This window comes from Euprymna scolopes, chromosome 27, assembly GCF_053919585.1.
Source record: "Euprymna scolopes isolate OS-2025 chromosome 27, ASM5391958v1, whole genome shotgun sequence".
In the NCBI taxonomy this organism is placed as follows: Eukaryota; Metazoa; Mollusca; class Cephalopoda; order Sepiida; family Sepiolidae; genus Euprymna; species Euprymna scolopes.
In genome coordinates, this window is record NC_136508.1 from 68318477 (window position 1) to 68338070 (window position 19594).

A 19594-nucleotide genomic window follows, 5' to 3' on the forward strand; every position below is an offset into this window, starting at 1 on the left:
GAAAATAAATAAAATATATAGAAAATAAATAACATATATGGAAAATAAATATATGGAAAATAAATAAAATATATGGAAAATAAATAAAATATATAGAAAATAAATAAAATATATAGAAAATAAATAAAATATATGGAAAATAAATAAAATATATGGAAAATAAATAAAATATATGGAAAATAAATAACATATATGGAAAATAAATAAAATATATAGAAAATAAATAAAATATATAGAAAATAAATAAAATATATAGAAAATAAATAAAATATATAGAAAATAAATAACATATATGGAAAATAAATATATGGAAAATAAATAAAATATATGGAAAATAAATAAAATATATGGAAAATAAATAAAATATATGGAAAATAAATAAAATATATAGAAAATAAATAAAATATATAGAAAATAAATAACATATATGGAAAATAAATAAAATATATGGAAAATTAATAAAATATATAGAAAATAAATAAAATATATAGAAAATAAATAAAATATATAGAAAATAAATAAAATATATAGAAAATAAATAAAATATATAGAAAATAAATAAAATATATAGAAAATAAATAAAATATATGGAAAATAAATAAAATATATGGAAAATAAATAAAATATATAGAAAATAAATAACATATATGGAAAATAAATAAAATATATGGAAAATAAATAAAATATATGGAAAATAAATAAAATATATGGAAAATAAATAAAATATATAGAAAATAAATAAAATATATAGAAAATAAATAATATATAGCTGCATCTGTGTAACTAGAGAAACCAAGCCAATTACTGTGGTGGACATTAGTTACCAAATACATGTATTTGGGTACTAGTATCTAGTGCTACATCTATGCTATCAGATACGTGATTGATTAGGGTACAGTTTTGGGTTGAGAAAGAACAGTAAAGAAAATATAACTAACTAAAATATGTTGCAGGTTTAGTTTAAAGCACATGAAAGCCTGGTCATCTGATTTTAATTTGGATTCTCTAGTCAAGAAGAGGGTGTTATGAATAGCAATCCCAAGTTCGTGCATGTGTCTGTCCTTATGGCAAAATAGGAGATAACCAGAAATATTAGTGGTTAGAGGGGTGGAGGAGTGTAAGTTAATTTCACGTTGTGCGAAGATATCCACAAAGTGAGAAGAAATGATTCTACATCATCTAAGTTAGTTCTAAGTCCACAGTTATTTACAAATACGATTCTCAATGGAAGAAGTGAATTAATTTTGTTTGGGTGTGTGTCTGGTTTGATCATATTTCTTTACTGAGCTGTCATTTTATTAAGTAGTTTCAGTTTTATGGTAAGAGGTGTTAGACAAAGTGCTTGTGCATAATACGAAACATGTAACACAAGTACAATCAGCCGACATTTAAGACATAGGAAAGTCCAGAGTCCCTTTCCATAGGCGACATGGTTCTACAAACATACCAATATTATATAACTGATGATAGAGCAGCAGCTCTAAGCATTACCAAAGAGTTAGGGCTCCTGTATTATCAGTCAGAATACAGCATCCAGATTAACTGTCAAACTGGTATCCTCAAACCTGTCATTTCTACTAATAACATTGTTTAATTACTTCTTGTGTGTGTGTGTATATATGTGACATATACATTATTTTTATTGGTTCATGTCCAGAATTTGTCCTATCTTGAAAAAAAAAAAAAAATAGAAAGAAAAATTTAAATTATATATACATGCCTGTAACAAAACAAAAATATCATATTCCAAAAATTGTGTAAATTGATAAACTAGTTTTATTTTTAAATTAGAAAATCAAATTTCATGATAATCCAAAGAATGATTGTCTCGCCCACCATTTTGAAAAATAAAACTAAAATAATAACAAGGAAGATAACTCAATAATTCAAAACTTGCAAGATTTATGTTGTAATGCCGACAAATTCTCATTGCTTAAAAATTATTTTCTTTCTAAAAATATTTGTTCAATTTATGTAATTTTTGGAATATATTTTGTTACATCACAGGTATGTATACCATACAGATTTTTCTTTCTTTTTTTTTAATACAGGGAGAATTCTAAACAAAAACCTTATTAATCTATATATCTATAAAAGTGAAAACGTCTGTGTGTGTGTGTCTGTGTACATTTCCCTTCCAAATAACTGTCAATTTTCAGTCTAAAAATTTGGGAAAATCTTTTTAATCGGTTTTTGGGCAGAAATTTGGCTGTCAAGGGGACAAGTTCAATGATTTGACCTTTGAAAATTCTACCAAACTCCTCCACCAACTTTGGGTCTAAACACTTGAAATTTTAAATGTAGGTTACTTGGACATGGATCAAACTTTTTAATTTGATTTGAGCAAAAACAAATAACTGTTAAGCAGTCAAAATTGGGGTCAAAGTTTTTTTTTAAATTGACCTCTGCGGTCTCTACCAAATTACTCAACCAATTTCTGGTCTAAACATTTGAAATTTTACATAAAGTGAATTCAAAGTTAGGGCAAGCTTTTTAATCAATTTGGGTCAAAAATTTGAGCTGTGAAGGGGTCAAAATTCAAAAGATTTGACCTTTGTGGTGTCTAGCAAACTACTCAGCCAATTTTGGGTCTAAACATTTGAAATTTATACATAACGGATATTCAGACATGCGGCAAACATTTTAATCAGTTTTGGGGCAAAAATTTGGTCAAAGTTGAAAGAGTTGACTTTAGCAGATTCTACCAAATTCCTCCGCCAATTTTGGGTCTAAAGACTTGAAATTTTAGATGTAGGTAACTTGGAGATGGGTAAAACTTTGTATTTTGATTTGAGGCTAAAATTATAAATGTTAAGGGGTTAAAATTGGGGTCAAAGTTTAAAAAAAATGACCTCTGCTGTCTCTACGAAATTACTCAGACAAATTTTGGTCTAAAAATTTGAAATCTTACATAAAGTGTATTCACACGTAGAGCAAGTTATGAACAGTAGATAGGGCCCGAGCAAAGCCGGGCTGAACTGCTAGTCAAATATATTTACAAAACTAAAAATGCAAAAGTGTCAAATATTAAAAATAAATAACTTAAGAATCCTAATTTTTTTTTTTTTTTAATTATAGAATTAAATCTACCAAAATCTATTTCGGTTTCTTCATAAAACGGGCAGCCATTTTTATCTTTTGTTAGTAGAATAAAAAAATTAATAAATAATGTATTAAGTCATGCCTTTTCAAATTTTAAAGCATTTAAACTGCTGAATGGAAAATAAAATACTTAACATATCCTCATGTATTAAAAGATTGAACGTTTTTTGCAGTTATTTATATCCAATAATTTTATGAATTGGTTAAAACAATATTTCCATTTATAGTTTTATAACAAATTCTTGGTTTGACTAATTCAAACAATATTCTTGTATTTATTCTTTCTTTTTTTTTTTTGCGGATCATTATCCTCATCTTCATAGTTGTTGTTGTTTCATCATGTTTTGGCCAACTAACTCTCTGGCCTTTGTCAGGTTATTCGGTATGGATATAACAATGGAAGACCAGATAAGAATGAAAACTTGAATTTATAAGACCAAAATATCAAACCCTTGATCACCCTTTGGGGCCCGTGGTGCAGTGGATAGAGGTGTTGAATCTTTACAGTTCCAGGTGAACATTGTCTGAAGATTGGGAGATTTGGACTTCCTATCCCGTCGTGGTTACCACCTGACGAAGGCCAGAGGAATAGTTGGCCGAAACGTTGTGAAACAACAACTAAGAAAGATGAGGATAATAGTCCGCAATAAAGATTTCTGTTTGAAATTTGGTGCAGATTCCTGTGTTCGACAGAAAGATTTCTGAGTTTGATAAGATGCACCTGAAGAAGGTCAGAGGTTAGAGTGACCAGAACGTTGAGAAAATAACATTGAAGATGACAATAGTAGTCCGAACAATCCAAATATAATATGGATCATAAATCCTAATCTAAAAAATTCAGAAACATAAGATCCTTCAAATTGTTAATCTATTAGTATTTTTGTCTGGTTTGTTAAATATCTTTACAATTGCAAAGAGGAAAAGAATATTGCTAATGAAATAGATTACCTTCCAGGATCTTTTTCTTCTGCCTTTTGTAGCTGCCTCATCCAATACGTACTTCTTGTAGTTGATAAAGGAAAAGGTTCATCGTCCATATGAGCACGACATTTACCATACGACACTGTGTCATCTCTTATTCTATTGTCATATAGAAACGACTTCCGGGTGTCCTCAAAAAATACATTGCTTTTTTCTTTATCTTTGTCTTTGTCACCGTCTTTATCTTTATCCTTCTCTTTGTCTCGGTCTTTATCTTTCTTTGAAGACGATGACGATGACTGAGATTTCTTTTGACGCCACATTTCTGCTTCTTCCACCATCTACAAAAGAAACCAATATTACAGAATCATTAATAAAACTAGGAATCAAATTTTGAAAAGATGTTATAATTTGAGGTGGCCTTGAATTACCTCCCCTTGCGATCACTACTACTTGATTAATGCAAACAAAAATAATGTTTATTGGGTTTTAAGGTGGGGGGAGGGACGTGAAACAAGTCAATGCATATGATTCTAGATGTTTCTACCAATTTAAAGGACATTTGTCAGTCATTAGCCATCATATATAATCATCAACATTACAGAATCATTAATAAAACTAGGAATCAAGTTTTGAAAAGATGTTATAATTTGAGGTGGCCTTGACGAACACATCAAGTAGAAAGTTAGCTGTCAAAGAGTTCAAAGATTCAAAAGTGACAAGCATGGGAACACATAAACAGAAGAGAAAAAAATGGAAACGAAAAAGCAAAGGATCAATTAACATTAAAAGCGAAATAACGCAGATGTTTCATGAAATGTCTTAAAGATAACCAACAGATTTACTCTCTCTCCCGTAATGTATCCAAGATGATAAATAAAGAAATATATAATTCTTAGATGTGAATATCTTATGATTAATTATTCAATATCCCATTTTATCATCATCTATACATGTTATGCATAATCTCATTTCACACATTCTATATAGAGAATAACCTTTATTTTTCAGCCTGCAGATTTTGACGATGTTGCTTTTTGAAGGGAGTCGGCATTCTCCCGCATACAGTGATTGATATTCCCAAATAGTTACACATCTAGCACTGATTGTTAAGAAAAGACAAAAATTACATGAAATCTAAAACATGAATTACCTCCCCTTGCGATCACTAGTACTTGAGTAATACAAACAAAAATAATGTTTATTAGGTTTTAAGGTGGTGGGGATGTGGAACAAACCAATGCATATAATTCTAGATATTTGTGAAAAATGTACAATTTCTGCCAATTTAGAGGACATTTATCACTCATTAGTCATCATATCTAATCATAATTTTCTGGTTTTGGTATTTAACTGACAAATCTGACCCTCAAGATCGCCATGGGCATGGAATATGTGCTTATATTAAAGATGGTTTTCCATGTGGTAGGGATATCTCCAGAGAAGATCCTAACTTACCCTATATGTGCTTTCGGGTTGCACTTGCTCACACTACTGCGTTTATATTTACTCTCTATCGCCCCCACAACAGCGGAGTTACTATCTTTAAAAGCATATCTGAGAAAATTGACCATGTCCTATCTGCTTATCCTTCAGCTAACATTCACGTATGTGGAAACTTCAATGTTCACAATGTGGAATGGTTAACCCACTCAAACAAGACCGATGATGAGGGGAGGTTCTGTCATGATTTCTCCATTGCCTATGACCTCACTCAGATTGTTCACGAACCCACCAGTGTGCCCGACTCTGATGGCCAATATGCAAGTCTCCTAGACCTTTTTCTCACAACTTGCCCTGAACTGTGTTCAGTTTCCATTTTGTCTCCACTTGGATCTTCCGACCACTCTGTTGTATCAATTAAGATAAAAATGAAATGTAAAAAGTCTTCAGACGTACCACTCCACTGTACAATATATGCAGACTGGGATAGCTTCCGTACATTTATATCAGATCTACCTCTGCATTCCATGTTTAAAAAGAATGTGTCCTCAATAGTATCAGACCTGACAGAATGGTTAATTGTAGGTACTGACCGTTTCATACCCTCGAAAACGTTCCAGCGAAAACATAACAGCCAGCTGTGGTTTTCTCCAGAATATGCTGCTGCCATGGCGCACAGAAATCACTTTTTTCATTACTTCAAACCTAATAGATATACTAAGACTAAAGCTGCTTTCAGAACTGCCAGCAACCATTGTAAAAAAGTAATAAAGAACGCAAGAGAGTTGTATGCTCAGTCCGTCAAGTCAAAAGTAGCTGAGCAGTGGCTTGGTTCCCACCAGTTTTGGCAAATAGAAAACAGAATCCTGAACAGAAACGTGTGCTCAATCCTAACTATCATCAATGGACCTAAGTTAATCTCGTCAGCATCAGACAAAGCCATACTCTTTGCCAAGAACTTGGCAGCTAATTCTAACCTTTGCGACCAAGGCCACCAACCCCCAATATTTCCTCCTGTATCAGAAAACACGCTATGTGATATACATATATCTGTACATGATGTTGCCAAGCTAATCAAAAACCTTGATTCCAGTAAAGCAACCGGCCCTGACGGTATTCCAATTAAAGATTAAAGTATTCAAAAAAACTTCAACCAGAACTAGCACCCATACTTACAAAACTGTTTAAACGTTGTCTTAAGGAGAATTGCTTCCCATCACCCTGGAAAATCTCATCAGTTTGCCCTGTATTTAAGAATTTAGGTGATTGCTCATCCCCCTCTTAGCACAGACCAATAAGTCTCCTGTGCATCATGAGTAAGTTGCTGGAATCTGTGTTAAATAGAGAAGTAATCAACGATCTCAGCAAAAATAACCTTCTTAGTGACACACAATATGGTTTCCGTTCTGCTGGATCTACAGCAGATGTGCTTACAATTATATCTCATAGGATTAGCGAATCTCTTGACGGAGGCAACCTTTCTAGGGCAATTGCTCTTGACATATCAAAAGACTTTGATAGGGTATGGCATAAAGGTTTACTTCACAAGATCTCCAGCTATGGTATAGCTGGAAATGTCTTCTCAATTATCAAATCATTTCTCTCTGATAGGTTCATAAGAGTAGTAGTTGATGGGCAGAAATCAGAAGCTCACAGTATTAATGCTGGAGTCCCTCAGGGTTCCATCTTGGGCCCAACTCTCTTCCTGATTTACATTAATGATCTTCCAAATCACATCGTTACATCATTCGTAGACATTTATGCTGATGACACTACCATCTCATGATCGTAAACGACCAAGTTCTCTCCAATTCTCTCTCCTCTGATCTTGAGCACGTGGTACAATGGGGAAAGGAGTGGCTGGTTACTTTTAATGCATCTAAAACCAAGCTTCTATCTTTACATCATCAACGCTCTGATCCCCATCTGGCATCAACTGAAATAAATGGTTCTTGTCTTGGGGAGGCCTCATGTTTTGACAAACTTCTGGTCTTGACCTTTACTCCTGATCTGAAATGGAACACATACATCAAATCTGTTGTCAAAGCCGCTGGAAAAATGGTGGGATCCTTCTATCAACCCAGTAGATATCTCACTGCTGATGCAATTCTCTATCTATATAAGAGCCAAGTTCATCCAAGGATGGAGTACTGTTGCCACATCTGGGCAGGAGCTGCTAGAAAGGACTTATCCTGCCTTGATAGAGTTTAAAATAGACTTCGTAACCTCATAGGAGATGTCCTTTTTTTCTTCCCTGCAACCTTTTTCTCACAGAAGAGATGTTGCGAGTTTGTCTCTGATGTATCGTTATTTTCATGGCAAGTGTTCGACTGAGCTTCAATCTATGGTCCCCCCTTACCAAACTTTCACAAGAAACACTCGTCTAGCTGAAAACACTATCAATAATTCCTCCCACTCTTTGTCTGTGCCTAAGCCTAAACGTAAATTCCATGAACAAAGCTTCTTTCTTAGAACTGCACGTCTGTGGAACTGTCTTCTGTTTTCCTGTTTTCCAGCTGACTACAATATGGTTGTCTTCAAGTCCAATGTAAACAAGTTCTTAAGCCGTTCCCCTTAAGTTAACAAATTTACTGAATTTCCATTACTAACAATTACTATATTGTCCAATTGACTACTGTACACTCTTTAACCCTTATCCTTAAGTGGCTCCTGGCCCTTGATAAGTGATGATGCCTATGTAAAAAAAAAAAGGTGATGCGAGTATCCCTGACTCTGGGATGAGCAACACCAAGCAACATTTCACACACCTGCTCTCGATGTGGTCCAATCCAAAGGGTTCATATCAAGTATGTTGCAAACAGTCAAGTTACTTTGTACATACTCAAGTCAGGATTACCTTTTCTTCCATACACCCTCATGTCTGAGGTACCCATGTGCGTTATTCAGTTGACGCAGGAGGTGGCACACTGTACATGGACAAACCATTTGAGACACTGACTGCATAACATGTCCAAAATCACACTAATATCAAGCATCTGACAAAGCAGAGTCGAGGAGATTCTCTCCTCTAGTTTGCTGCCACACATTTACCTGATCATGGTACAGTCATTAAACTGAAGTTTTTACAAGTCAAAAGCCTTTTAGGGTCCATGTCTTACTGCCATTTAAGATGGCAGAGTAAACACAGACCAGAAAGACTTTGCTCTATGATCTGGAAGATATGTGCTTAGATGTAAGGATTGGCAGCAGTTTCAAATAAAAATTGTAAACAAAACTTAAAAACAGGAATAAAAAATGGTAATATAGGAGATCCAGGTTGGGAATAAATATACAAAAGTGTCCTACTGTGAGTCTCTTGAACTCTGGGGCTGACAACCCCAGGCAACACCTCTCCTTCTGGTCTTATCCAAAGGGTTGATACAAATCATATTGCAAGCAGTCAAGTCACATTGTACACGCTCCTAAGTTTTCCTTGGTCTTTCACATATCTTTGTGCCTTAGAGTATCCATGTGTTTTATTGAGTTGATGCTGCAGGTGGCATACTGTACATGGACAAGCCATCTGAGACACAGAATGGCTAAGGTGTCCAAAATTCCACCAATATCAAGGCTGAGGGGATTCTCTCCTCTAGTTTACTGCCACACATCCATATAATCATGGCACGGTCAGTATGGTGAAGCCACTGCAAATCAGAAGCATTTGGACCTCATAGCTCACTGCCATGCAACATGAAGTGAATACAGGCCAAAAAAGATCTTGCTCCATTACTGAAAGAAATGCACCTCGATGAAATGTACATGTTTGCTTGCCCAATCGATGGTCGAATTATAGCACAGATGAATGTGGATGGCACCCCACTTAATGGTAAAACTACCTTCTGCTACCTGGTCAACATTTTTAATGCTGGTGGTGGCTGCGAATGTGCTATCACTGTTCACTGCTGTATTGCTTGGGAAAAGTTTAGAAAGCTGCTGCCAATCCTTAATGCTTTAGGCACATTTCTTTCATATATTTTGAATGGAATATTCTCTCAAGTAAAGAATTTTTTAAGACGTATGCATTCAATCTGTACAATTAGTAATTGGTAGTTGTTTTTGTTTTGTGGCATATCAACCCTTTCCAGGTTATTTAATGCTGAATCCAGTAATTTTGGAAAAAGGTTTTATGCTTAAAGTACTTTCTATCTTCAAATATTTATTCATGGAGTTTGGTTTGGTTGTTTTGTAGTAGAAAATAGTTTTTGTGGAACATGACTGAGTTTTGCAAAAGGAAAAAAAAAACATCAATGTTTGGGGCATTTTTGATCAGAAAGCCAGTATCTTCAGACAACCAGATCTGATAGCACTACATGCTCAACAGGTATTACCACTTCGGGCCAAAGGGATCTTGGGAGCAATGGTAACTAAAGAGCAACACCACATTCCCCACAGCCTCAAAATGGAGCCTAACCATTGGATTTCTTTTAAGGTCACATACCCAGAACTTGTATGATTAGTGATGAAATTGTTATTTTTAAACTTAAACCTGACAGACAAACAGAACCTCTTATCTTGATGCGTGAACATCTTTAAAATAAGATACATACATTCAATTTGTAAGAGTCAAGGCAGTTGAGTTTTTATAACCAACTCCAAATACAGAGGGTTTTTTAACCCATTTTTTACTTCTGACGTGTTAGATGGCAATGTTTTCAAGAGTCAGAGTTTTTGTTTTTTAATGTTAATTTTTTTGGGGGGGGTTACAACTATACTATATAGTGAAAATCGAAATTTTTCATATTGAATTTCAATGCAGACCAACGGTCTCTACTTAATTGTCATGTTACAGTAATAACTATATCCAGAAATTATGAAAGATGATAAGATAGAAAAAAAATTAATTTAAGAAAACATTTTATTGACAAAAAATAACAAAAATATCATGTTTTTAATTTTAATAAAAAAATTACAGGAGAGTTCCAAGGGTAGGTAAATAATGTGTAACTACTGCCAATTCCAAAGAAGTTTTTAATAAATTGTGTGTTAACTATCATGAATATGAGTTATTTACCTTGTTTTTAGCATAACAGAGTTACTTCTCTTGTTATTATGTCACGTGTTCGCAAAGAAATATGGTGGGGGTCTTTTTATGATAAAGATCGAAAACTCAAGTCTTTTTTTTCAATAATGTGGTAATATTTAAATACTTCAGACATGCCAGTTAAGTAGATACCATTGCATTTAGTTAAAAGTGATATAAATAATCATTAAATACGATTGTTTTTTTTTTGTAATTGATTTTTCATTTTTCCGAATTTAGCTTTTATAGTGTAGTTGCACCTTTTTTTAATCAACTCCTTACCTTTAAGATGAGTCATCATCAAATTTTGTAGAAGTTAAGAGATTGTCTGATTTTTTTTTTTTATTTGAACCTGACACCCAAGTTAGATATTGCTTTTATCACACACCAAGATGAGGTAATTTTCAAGCTTCCGTAAAAGCGAACATTAAACTCCTCATAACTGGATAATCAAACTGGTTTGGTTTGGTTTGGTCGTTTTATGATATATCAACACTTTTCAGATTATTTAATACTGAACCCAGTCATTGTTAAAAGTTTTATGCTTCAATTTCTTTATATCTTCAAATATTTACTCATAATGTTTAGTTTGGTTGTTTTGTAGAGGTAAATTGTTGTCTTTGTTTTAGACTTTGTGGAACATGATTGAGCTTTGCAAAGAGAAAGAAAAATAAAACAATCACATCAATTTTAGGTCAGGAAATTAATAGCACCAGAATCAAACAAATTTTAAAAAAAAAAAAAAAAAAAAAAAAAAAAAAAGGTACACATTAGTAAAAATAAAATAATTATTTCACTTACTCTGTTGTGCGTTCCAGTGTGTCGGAGTTCATTCTGAAGCAAAAGTTTAGCCGATCTGTGAAGCATATTTAGTGGTTAATATCAGGCCTAAAAATAAAAAAAATAAAAATAAAAAAGCTCAATTAAACAGTACATTTATGAAAAACAACAAAGCTTAGTAAAACTTACAATTCATAATAAACTTATGCTATGGATTGCTTTAACAGCACTCTGGAGGGTTCTTGCAATCAGTATCCAATGGATAACAGTGTTATAGGCTGTTTATAATCACTACTCCTTTGGTAGGAAACTGAATACAAAATTACACAATGCACAAAATTATTACCTTATTATTTTAAGTATATGCATAAAACTAATACAATGCTACTTTATTAAGTTATGTGGAAATAAGTTTGGAAGTTAAAAGGAAACGGATTTTCCAAAATAGCTAACAAAGCAAAAAAGTGAAGAAAAAAAATACACAACAAATAAATGTTACTAAAAGCAAGCTAAATTACTCTTCTATCTACTTAGATAAGTTGTGTTTTTTGTGTGTGTTTAACTCATTTTAAAGTGCTTTTGACTTTCAAGTGTAAAAGACTATCGAAAAACAAAATCAATCTCATTCAAACCATAACTGAACCTCGATAATTGCTCAAAATTAGAAAATTAAACAAAATACTGTTAAAACATTACATTTTTGAATGATTGGCAACATTTATTGAATGTGTTTCTATCAGCGTTTTGTTTAATTTTCGATTTTTGAGCAGTTATCGAGGCTCAACAGAGACCACCATTTCGATTTCCATTCTAACTCAATAGCCTTCCTTCAAATGCAAATAAGTTCTTTTTTTATGTTTTTGACCTTAAAATAGGTCAAAACATAAAAAAAACTTATTCGCATAGGTACAAGAGTAATTTATATTGCCTTTGGTAACATTTATTCGTTGTGTATTTACTTTTTCACCATTCTCCTTTTTTTTTTTCCTGCTTTGCTAACTATTCTGTAAAATGACCAGAAAATTAAATACATCCCACATCTTTAACAAAATTACAAAACTATAAATTAAACATAATTTTTAGACATAGTCCATTTATTTATTTATTTATTTATTTTTACATAGGCATCACCACTTATCAAGGCCAAGGGGCACTCGAGGATAAGGGTTAAAGAGTGTACAGTAGAAATTGGACACTATAGTAATTGTTAGTAATTGAAATTCGGTAAATTTGTTAACTTATATGGAACAGCTCATCAATATGGTTGTCTTCAAGTTTAACGTAAACAAGTTTTTGATGAGCCGTTTCATATAAGTTAACAAATTTACCGAATTTCCATTACTAACAAGTACTATATTGTCCAATTTCTACTGTACACTCTTTAACCCTTATCCTCAAGGGGTCTCTTGGCCTTGATAAGTGGTGATGCCTATGTAAAAATAAATAAATAAATAAAAAATAAAAATAAATGGACTATGTCTAAAAATTAAGTATGCAAAGTTAAGACACCGGAAGTGAACTCGGTTTATCTAAATATGGAATGGAAGTCAGTAAACATGAAATGAAATACGAAACCATATGAAACATTTCTTGTTTTATCATGAAACAATAAAAAAAAATAATAAAACTTTTTACTTTTTTACATTTCTATAAATATATTTTTTATATTTAAAATATGGAAATATTCTATAACATAAGTGTTAATAAAAAAAAAACTTTCATACATTATTTGTGACAAAATTCCATTTCTTCCTCTGAAGAAACTATTTTTTATACAAATGTTTAAAATAATTTTTTATAACACACACTATTTATGACAAAATTCTGTGATAAAACTTGTGGAAGACATAAATAATTATTTCAAAAGACACCATTTATAGAAATGTAAATAATAAAATTCTTATTAGTTTTTCTTTTTTTTTTGTGATAACAAAAGTATATAAAAAAAAAACTATTTATAGAAATGTAAAAAATAAGTTTATTATTTTTTTATTGTTTCATGATAGCACAAGAAGTGTTCCTATTTACAATGCCTCCCCACAGGACAGAGTTAGACACCAGGGTAATTTTTTAATGTGGAGAAAAGGAACAAAAATTAAAATTGTCTCAGTCGTGAAGGATTTCTCCACTGACAGAACAAGAAATTGAAGTGCAGCATCTGAAGAACAGATACTACAAAGTTAAAGTGAAGAGTGAAGGGGAAATGGGGACCAACTCCCCGGGGAGTAGGGGAGCTGGATAGTGACAATTGGTATGAAGGGTTGCCCCTTCATTGACTAAGGTCTTATATGTGGGGTTGCCCCCACATACGGTCTTTGCTTGCAGTATCTGCCGGAACAGATACTACACTTTGATCTTGTCCCGAAGGCCAAGTACGTATTTTTTTTAAATAAATTATTTCCATATGGTTTCGTATTTTCCTTTCAAGTTTACAGAGTTCCATTTCATATTATCATAAACCGAGTCCACTTCCGGTGTCTTAACTTTGCGTACTGAATTTTTAGACACAGCCAATAAATGTTAGTAGAAAGTGCACATGAAAATCAAATAATGTTTACTAGTTCTGATTTGTTTTGTAGTTCTAATACGAATCTGCATAACAAAATATGGTGCTTGTTAAGATAGAATCGAAATGCTGTTTTAAGCAAAAACAACAGTACTTTTTTTTTTATCGTATTTTCACCCCAAACAAGGCACAGTATCACTTTGATGTAGGGGGCTAATATCTGGGACATAATTACAGGGACACTATTTAGAGAGTTTAGCAGCAAGATGTCTGTTCACATTACACTTGAATTTCTGCATGTCAGTACAGTCTGGGAAACAGGAACCCGGAAGTGAATTCCAAAATCTAGTAGCTCTGGGGAAGAAACTATTAGAGTAGAAGTGTTTCTGACATTTGGAGAGCTCTTCTGTTTAGGGGTGGGATTTTGCTGCTTGTCAGGTTTGTTGGAGGTATTTACGCTGAAGAGGTACATCTAGCATTAAAATTCTTGTAAAACAGGCAGGGGCATGCAATAGAGTTTCCTGTGAATGTTAAGCCAAGGAGTTTGAAAGAAGTACTTTCACGTAATGTATTATTACCCATAGCTACTGGTGGTCGAGAAGGTTTCTTGTAATTATTAAAGAAAACAAGCTTAGTCTTGGCAGCATTGAATGTGATCATCCATTTTTGTCCCCATTCTACTACAGATTGGAGGTCTTCCTCTAGTGTTTCTGCCATTGCCTTAGATATGTGTTCATTCGTTTTCCCCTCGTGCCTAACGTGGTGTCAGCAGCAAATATACTCATCTCAGATACAATTTTATCAGGGAGGTCATTCATGAATATCAGGATTAATAAAGAGGTACTCCCATATTTATATCATATCGTTTAGATGTACGACTGTTGAGGACAACCTGGATTCTTTTCTTATTTAAGAAGGATTTAATTATGTTAAGTATTCGTCCAGTGATACCATATGATCTGATTTTCCTGAGAAGACCATCATGCTATACTCTGTCAAAAGCCTTAGATATATAGAGGGCTACTGCCCTACCCTACCCTGCTCTGTCCAATGTATGGTATATACATTCAGAGATTACAGTTAGGATATCTGATGTAAAACAGGCTTTCCTAAATCCATATTGTTGGTTGCACAGAAGTTTAGCAACTGTAAGGTGATGAACTAGAGCTTGGTGAATTATGAATTCAAATATTTTGGCGAGAAGAGAGAGAAGGCTAATGGGCCAATAATTTGATGGTTCAGTTCTTTCAGCCGAATTCTTGTAAATTGGTACCACAAAAGCAGTTTTCCAGCAGTCAGGAAAGCAAGATTCCTTAAGGCATTTGTTGAAAAGTTTGGAGAGAACTGGAGCAACCTCAATGGAGCATTGTTTTAGATCATTTAGTGTGGTGTCTGTCCGCAAAGAAAAATCAGGGAGGAAGTGGTTTGCGGGGTCCAAGGTAGAGTTTGAGGCAAACCTCATGATTATTGGATAGTGGGGGAATTGTTGATTGCCCATTATTTACTACACTGTTGTAGATTTTCCAGAAATCATGGATTCCTTATTTGGTTATCATGTTGAAAATAGTAATATATCCAAAAATTACGAAAATTCACCGAGTAGAACTGCTATTGTGTTTTTAGTTAAAAAAAAAAAAAAAGTATACATCGCTATGGTCTAAAAACAGTACATTAAAGTGTCGAAAAGGGAGATAAGTATGTCTCCTGTATTTGCAATCTAGGGAAAATGCAATTTCCCCCAATTTTCCACAAAAATTACTTTTAACTATAAATAATTTTCTACACAATGAATTTTCATAATTTTGGTACTCAGACAGAGAGTGATCCGTGCTGAAATAATAACGTCATTATTTAAAAAGCCATTCTTAACATGGGGAGGGGACGGTGTTTTGTACATATTCTGTACTTTAACCTTACAATTGAATAAAAAAAATATCAAAACTTTAATTAAACGTGGAAATACGATTTAAAAAATAGCATGGATCACTCTTTGCATTAGCACAAAAAAAAAAAAATCGATCTGTCGACTATCTTAACAACCATCCAAAATATCGACTAGAAAATAGATATGGAATGTAGAAATTTTGGAAATAAAAGTTCAATTTTACTAAACGCAAAAAGTCAACTGGAATTTTATTTTAGAACAAAAATCATCCATTGATTGAGATTGTCGAACTGACTTCCTCATCTTGGTTGTTATTGTCACAATGTTTCGGCCGTTTTTCCCTCCGGCCTTCGTCAGGTGTTTTGTATCGAACTGGGGAACCGTTTGTTAGGAGTCTCGAACCCAACCCTTTATTATTATTACGGGGATACCGTGTTCGGACTCCAGCTAGGCTTTCGGTCGAAACGTTGTGACAATAACAACCAAGATGAGGAAGTCAGTCCGACAATGTCAATCAATGAAAACACCTCATCTCAAAAATACAGACAAAAATCATCCAACATAAAAATATTCCAACGGTAGAATTCAGCGTTGATATCAAATACAAAGAATAACAATACAATGAATGTTGCAAATCTAATCAGAATCTTTTATCAGGATTGGTTTGGTTGTTTTGCTTTACGGCATATCAACCCTTTTGCATTATGTTGCATTCAGTTATTTTGTAGGTTTTTATTCTTCAATCATTAGTTTGTAGTGTTTGGTTTGGTTTGGTTTGGTTTGGTGGTGGATTTTTTTTGTTTGTTTGTTTTTGTTCCCTACCTTGTAGAACATGAATGTGTTTTGCAATGGGAGAGGGAAAAGGGTTATAGAGTTAATGTTTGGTACATTTTAAGGAAACCAGTTGGGAAGTGGGAGAGAAAGAAAGGGGAAAAGGAGGCAAAGGTGGAGCTGTTATTTTTGGTTTTGGTTTTGCAGAACATAATTAAGTTTTGCAAAAGGGAATAGAAAAACAAAAAGCATCCATGTTAGGTGCATTTTATCTCAGGAAGACAATATCTTCAGACAGCCTGATCTGATTTTATCAGGAAATGAAACTAAAAACAATTCTTTTTTTAAAGATGAAACAAAAAAGAAAAGTAAAGGAAATTATATAAATGAACTCTTTCTTGAAAATAAAGATTGTTGTAAGTCATAAATTCATTAAATAAAAAAGGAAACTTGTATTTTTTTTTTTCTATAGAAAATAACGGTAAAACTATACAAACACCGTGACAGCGAATTAACCCTAACCCTAACCCCTAACCCTAACCCTAATCCTAACGCTGTCACGGTGTTTGTATAATAATACCAAAATAACAACGTCGAAAATAATATTACTTATGCAGAATACGGACCGTGCTGAAATAATAAACATTATTTAGAAACCCATTCTTAACATGGGGAGTTTTTTTCTTTTTAACACTATTATTCACCTAACAATTTAATAAGCAAAAGATGTAAAAATAATAATAATTGAACTTGAAAATCTTATCTAATAGCAAAGTCCTTGTATTGCTGCTCATTCAGAATACGGAACGTACTGAAATAGTACCTTATTTAGAAACTCATTCTTAACATGAAGAGGGGGGTGTATTTATTCAATTGCTGCTGCTTATGCAGAAGTTACCGTGCTATTTTTTAAATAGTATTTTCAAATTAAATTCAAATTTTAAGATATCTTTTTTTTTAATTGTTAAGAGAAAGTATAGAATAGTTACAAAATACAATCCCCATGTTAAGAATGGCTTTCTCATTTCAGCACGGTACATAAGTACTATTTAAAAAAAAAAAATATTCTGTAATTTCATGAGAATTTAATAAAAAGATATCGTAAAAATAGGATTCAATATGTTAAATGATTTAACTTAAATCCTATGTACAAAATAGCACAGTCCGTATCTAACAGAAGTATCGAAATAATAATAATTATTATTATTATATTAATAATACATTTAGAAATAAAAACAAATCAGAAAAATTATTTTGATTTTCTGAACAATACAATTTTTAAAAAAAATTTAAAAATATCAAAATATGAAGCTGAATTGCATGCGTTTTTAATTTTTTTTTTTTTTTTTTTTTTTTTTAGAAAATAATTCAAGAAACAAAATTAAAAAAAAAAAAAAATTTTTAAAACAACTAATTTATTTAATCTACAAGACTTGAGGAAACCCTATAAAATCACAAGTTTCAAGCATAAATGCCCTTCTATCCAATTCTTAATAATTCGAATCGCAGAAATTCCCTAAAAGAAAAAGAAAAAAGCAAACGCGACAATTTTTTCACTCCAAGAAGAAAAAAAAGGGGATTTTCTCGTGGAAGGAGAAATGGTTTTTAACTTGTTTTAGAGATTTACAGCTGATCGACTATCTAATATAATCATTTTATTTATTTAATATTTATTTAGTCGATTTATTTGGTTATATATTAAAATCTTGCGTTAATTATTACTATTATTATTTTTCTTATTGGGGGGAGGGAGTCTAGACACGATAAAAAAAAACGGAAAATTCAAAATAAAATAAAAATACAAAACAAAGATTTACAAAATTACATATATTACTTTATTTGTTTAAACTCGGGACATAATAACGCCAATTGTGAACCAAGCTTTAAAATAAAGAAAGAGAAAAGAAAATGCTTTTAAGGAAAAAACATTGACACTAAAAATCAACAATGAGAGAATCCCTGCCCCTATATTTAAAAATATTGCGACAATTCATCATGTCTGTATGTATTTTTCGCCTCTACGTGACTTGCACATCACTTTGAATATTCATTGAAACAAAAACAAAATGCGATAAAAAAAAAAAAAAAATTTTTTAATCATATTAAAATTTAATTTAATTACGAAATTAAATACATCGGAAAGCATTTCGATTTCTCCACAAAAAAACGGTACATTATTTGGTGCTAGTGGAAGTGCATTTATTTATCCGCGCTTTTTAATAGTATTTTCAAGTTTAATTAAAGTTTTATGATATCTGTTTTTATTAAATTGTAAGGACAGAATAGGTACAAAATGCTCTCCCCTCCTCATGTTAAGAATGGCTTTCTAAACAATGTTATTATTTCAGCACGGATCAATAAGTACACTAGTACCAATTATTTTAATCTTTTGCTAACAGATGAAAAAAAAAAACAATTAATTTGATCCTTCGAAATTTGAAGCACCATCGAACAGAAAATTATTTTTGGTTTTGAAATTTCTTATTTAATTTTTTTAAAAAGTTAAACTCTTTGAAGCTATTTAAGTTCAATATTTTTTTTTTTTTATAAATGGAGATTAAAACATTACAATACATTAAGAAACCTAGTTCCAATTTTATAATAATTTGGTTCAATTAATTATCGAAAGCACAAGCGATAACGTATTAATTAAATTTTCAAAATCATATTTAAAAAAGATTAAAACAATAATAATTAGCAATTTTTCAGTATAGACAACAAACCGAAACAGTGGTAAAAAAAAAATACAAATAAATACCAAATAAATGATGTCAGAAGTTACTCAAGTTTGTGTGTTTTAACTTTAAGCGTTTATTTATTTTGAAACAGAAGTAGTGGCAAATATTAAGTTTAATAACTATTTGGTAAAAAAAAAAAAAAAAAAAAGTTTTCTAAGCGAAACAAAAATGAAAGTAAGATCTTCGAGTAACGCCAGATATAAACTAGTTTAAAAAATTGAAACCTTACTAATATATATAACTACTTCATTTACTCACATAAAATTATTATACGAAAGTATAGATTTATGCGTTTACTTCAAAAGTGCTCAATACGTAGGTAGAGCTAGTTAGTAATTTATAAACTATATATGGCGATTAAGCTTAATCGCCATATATATTTTATGTAGATAATTGTCATTTCATACTAGAAACGATAAGCTTATATA

The 19594-nt window shown here is 32.0% G+C and overlaps 1 protein-coding gene across 2 annotated transcripts in view; it reads right to left on the reverse strand.

Moving 5' to 3' along the window:
- LOC145248893 (uncharacterized) overlaps positions 1 to 19594 on the reverse strand; it is a 33081-nt gene that overhangs the window by 12678 nt on the left and 809 nt on the right. For both annotated transcript variants that reach the window (XM_080110663.1, XM_080110662.1), the window contains exons 2-3: positions 11288 to 11374; positions 4051 to 4364 (exon numbers count right to left, since the gene is read on the reverse strand). In XM_080110663.1, the coding sequence (XP_079966789.1) occupies positions 4051 to 4364; positions 11288 to 11353 (380 nt within the window). In that variant the 5' untranslated portion in view covers positions 11354 to 11374. The remainder of the gene's footprint in view (positions 1 to 4050; positions 4365 to 11287; positions 11375 to 19594) is intronic.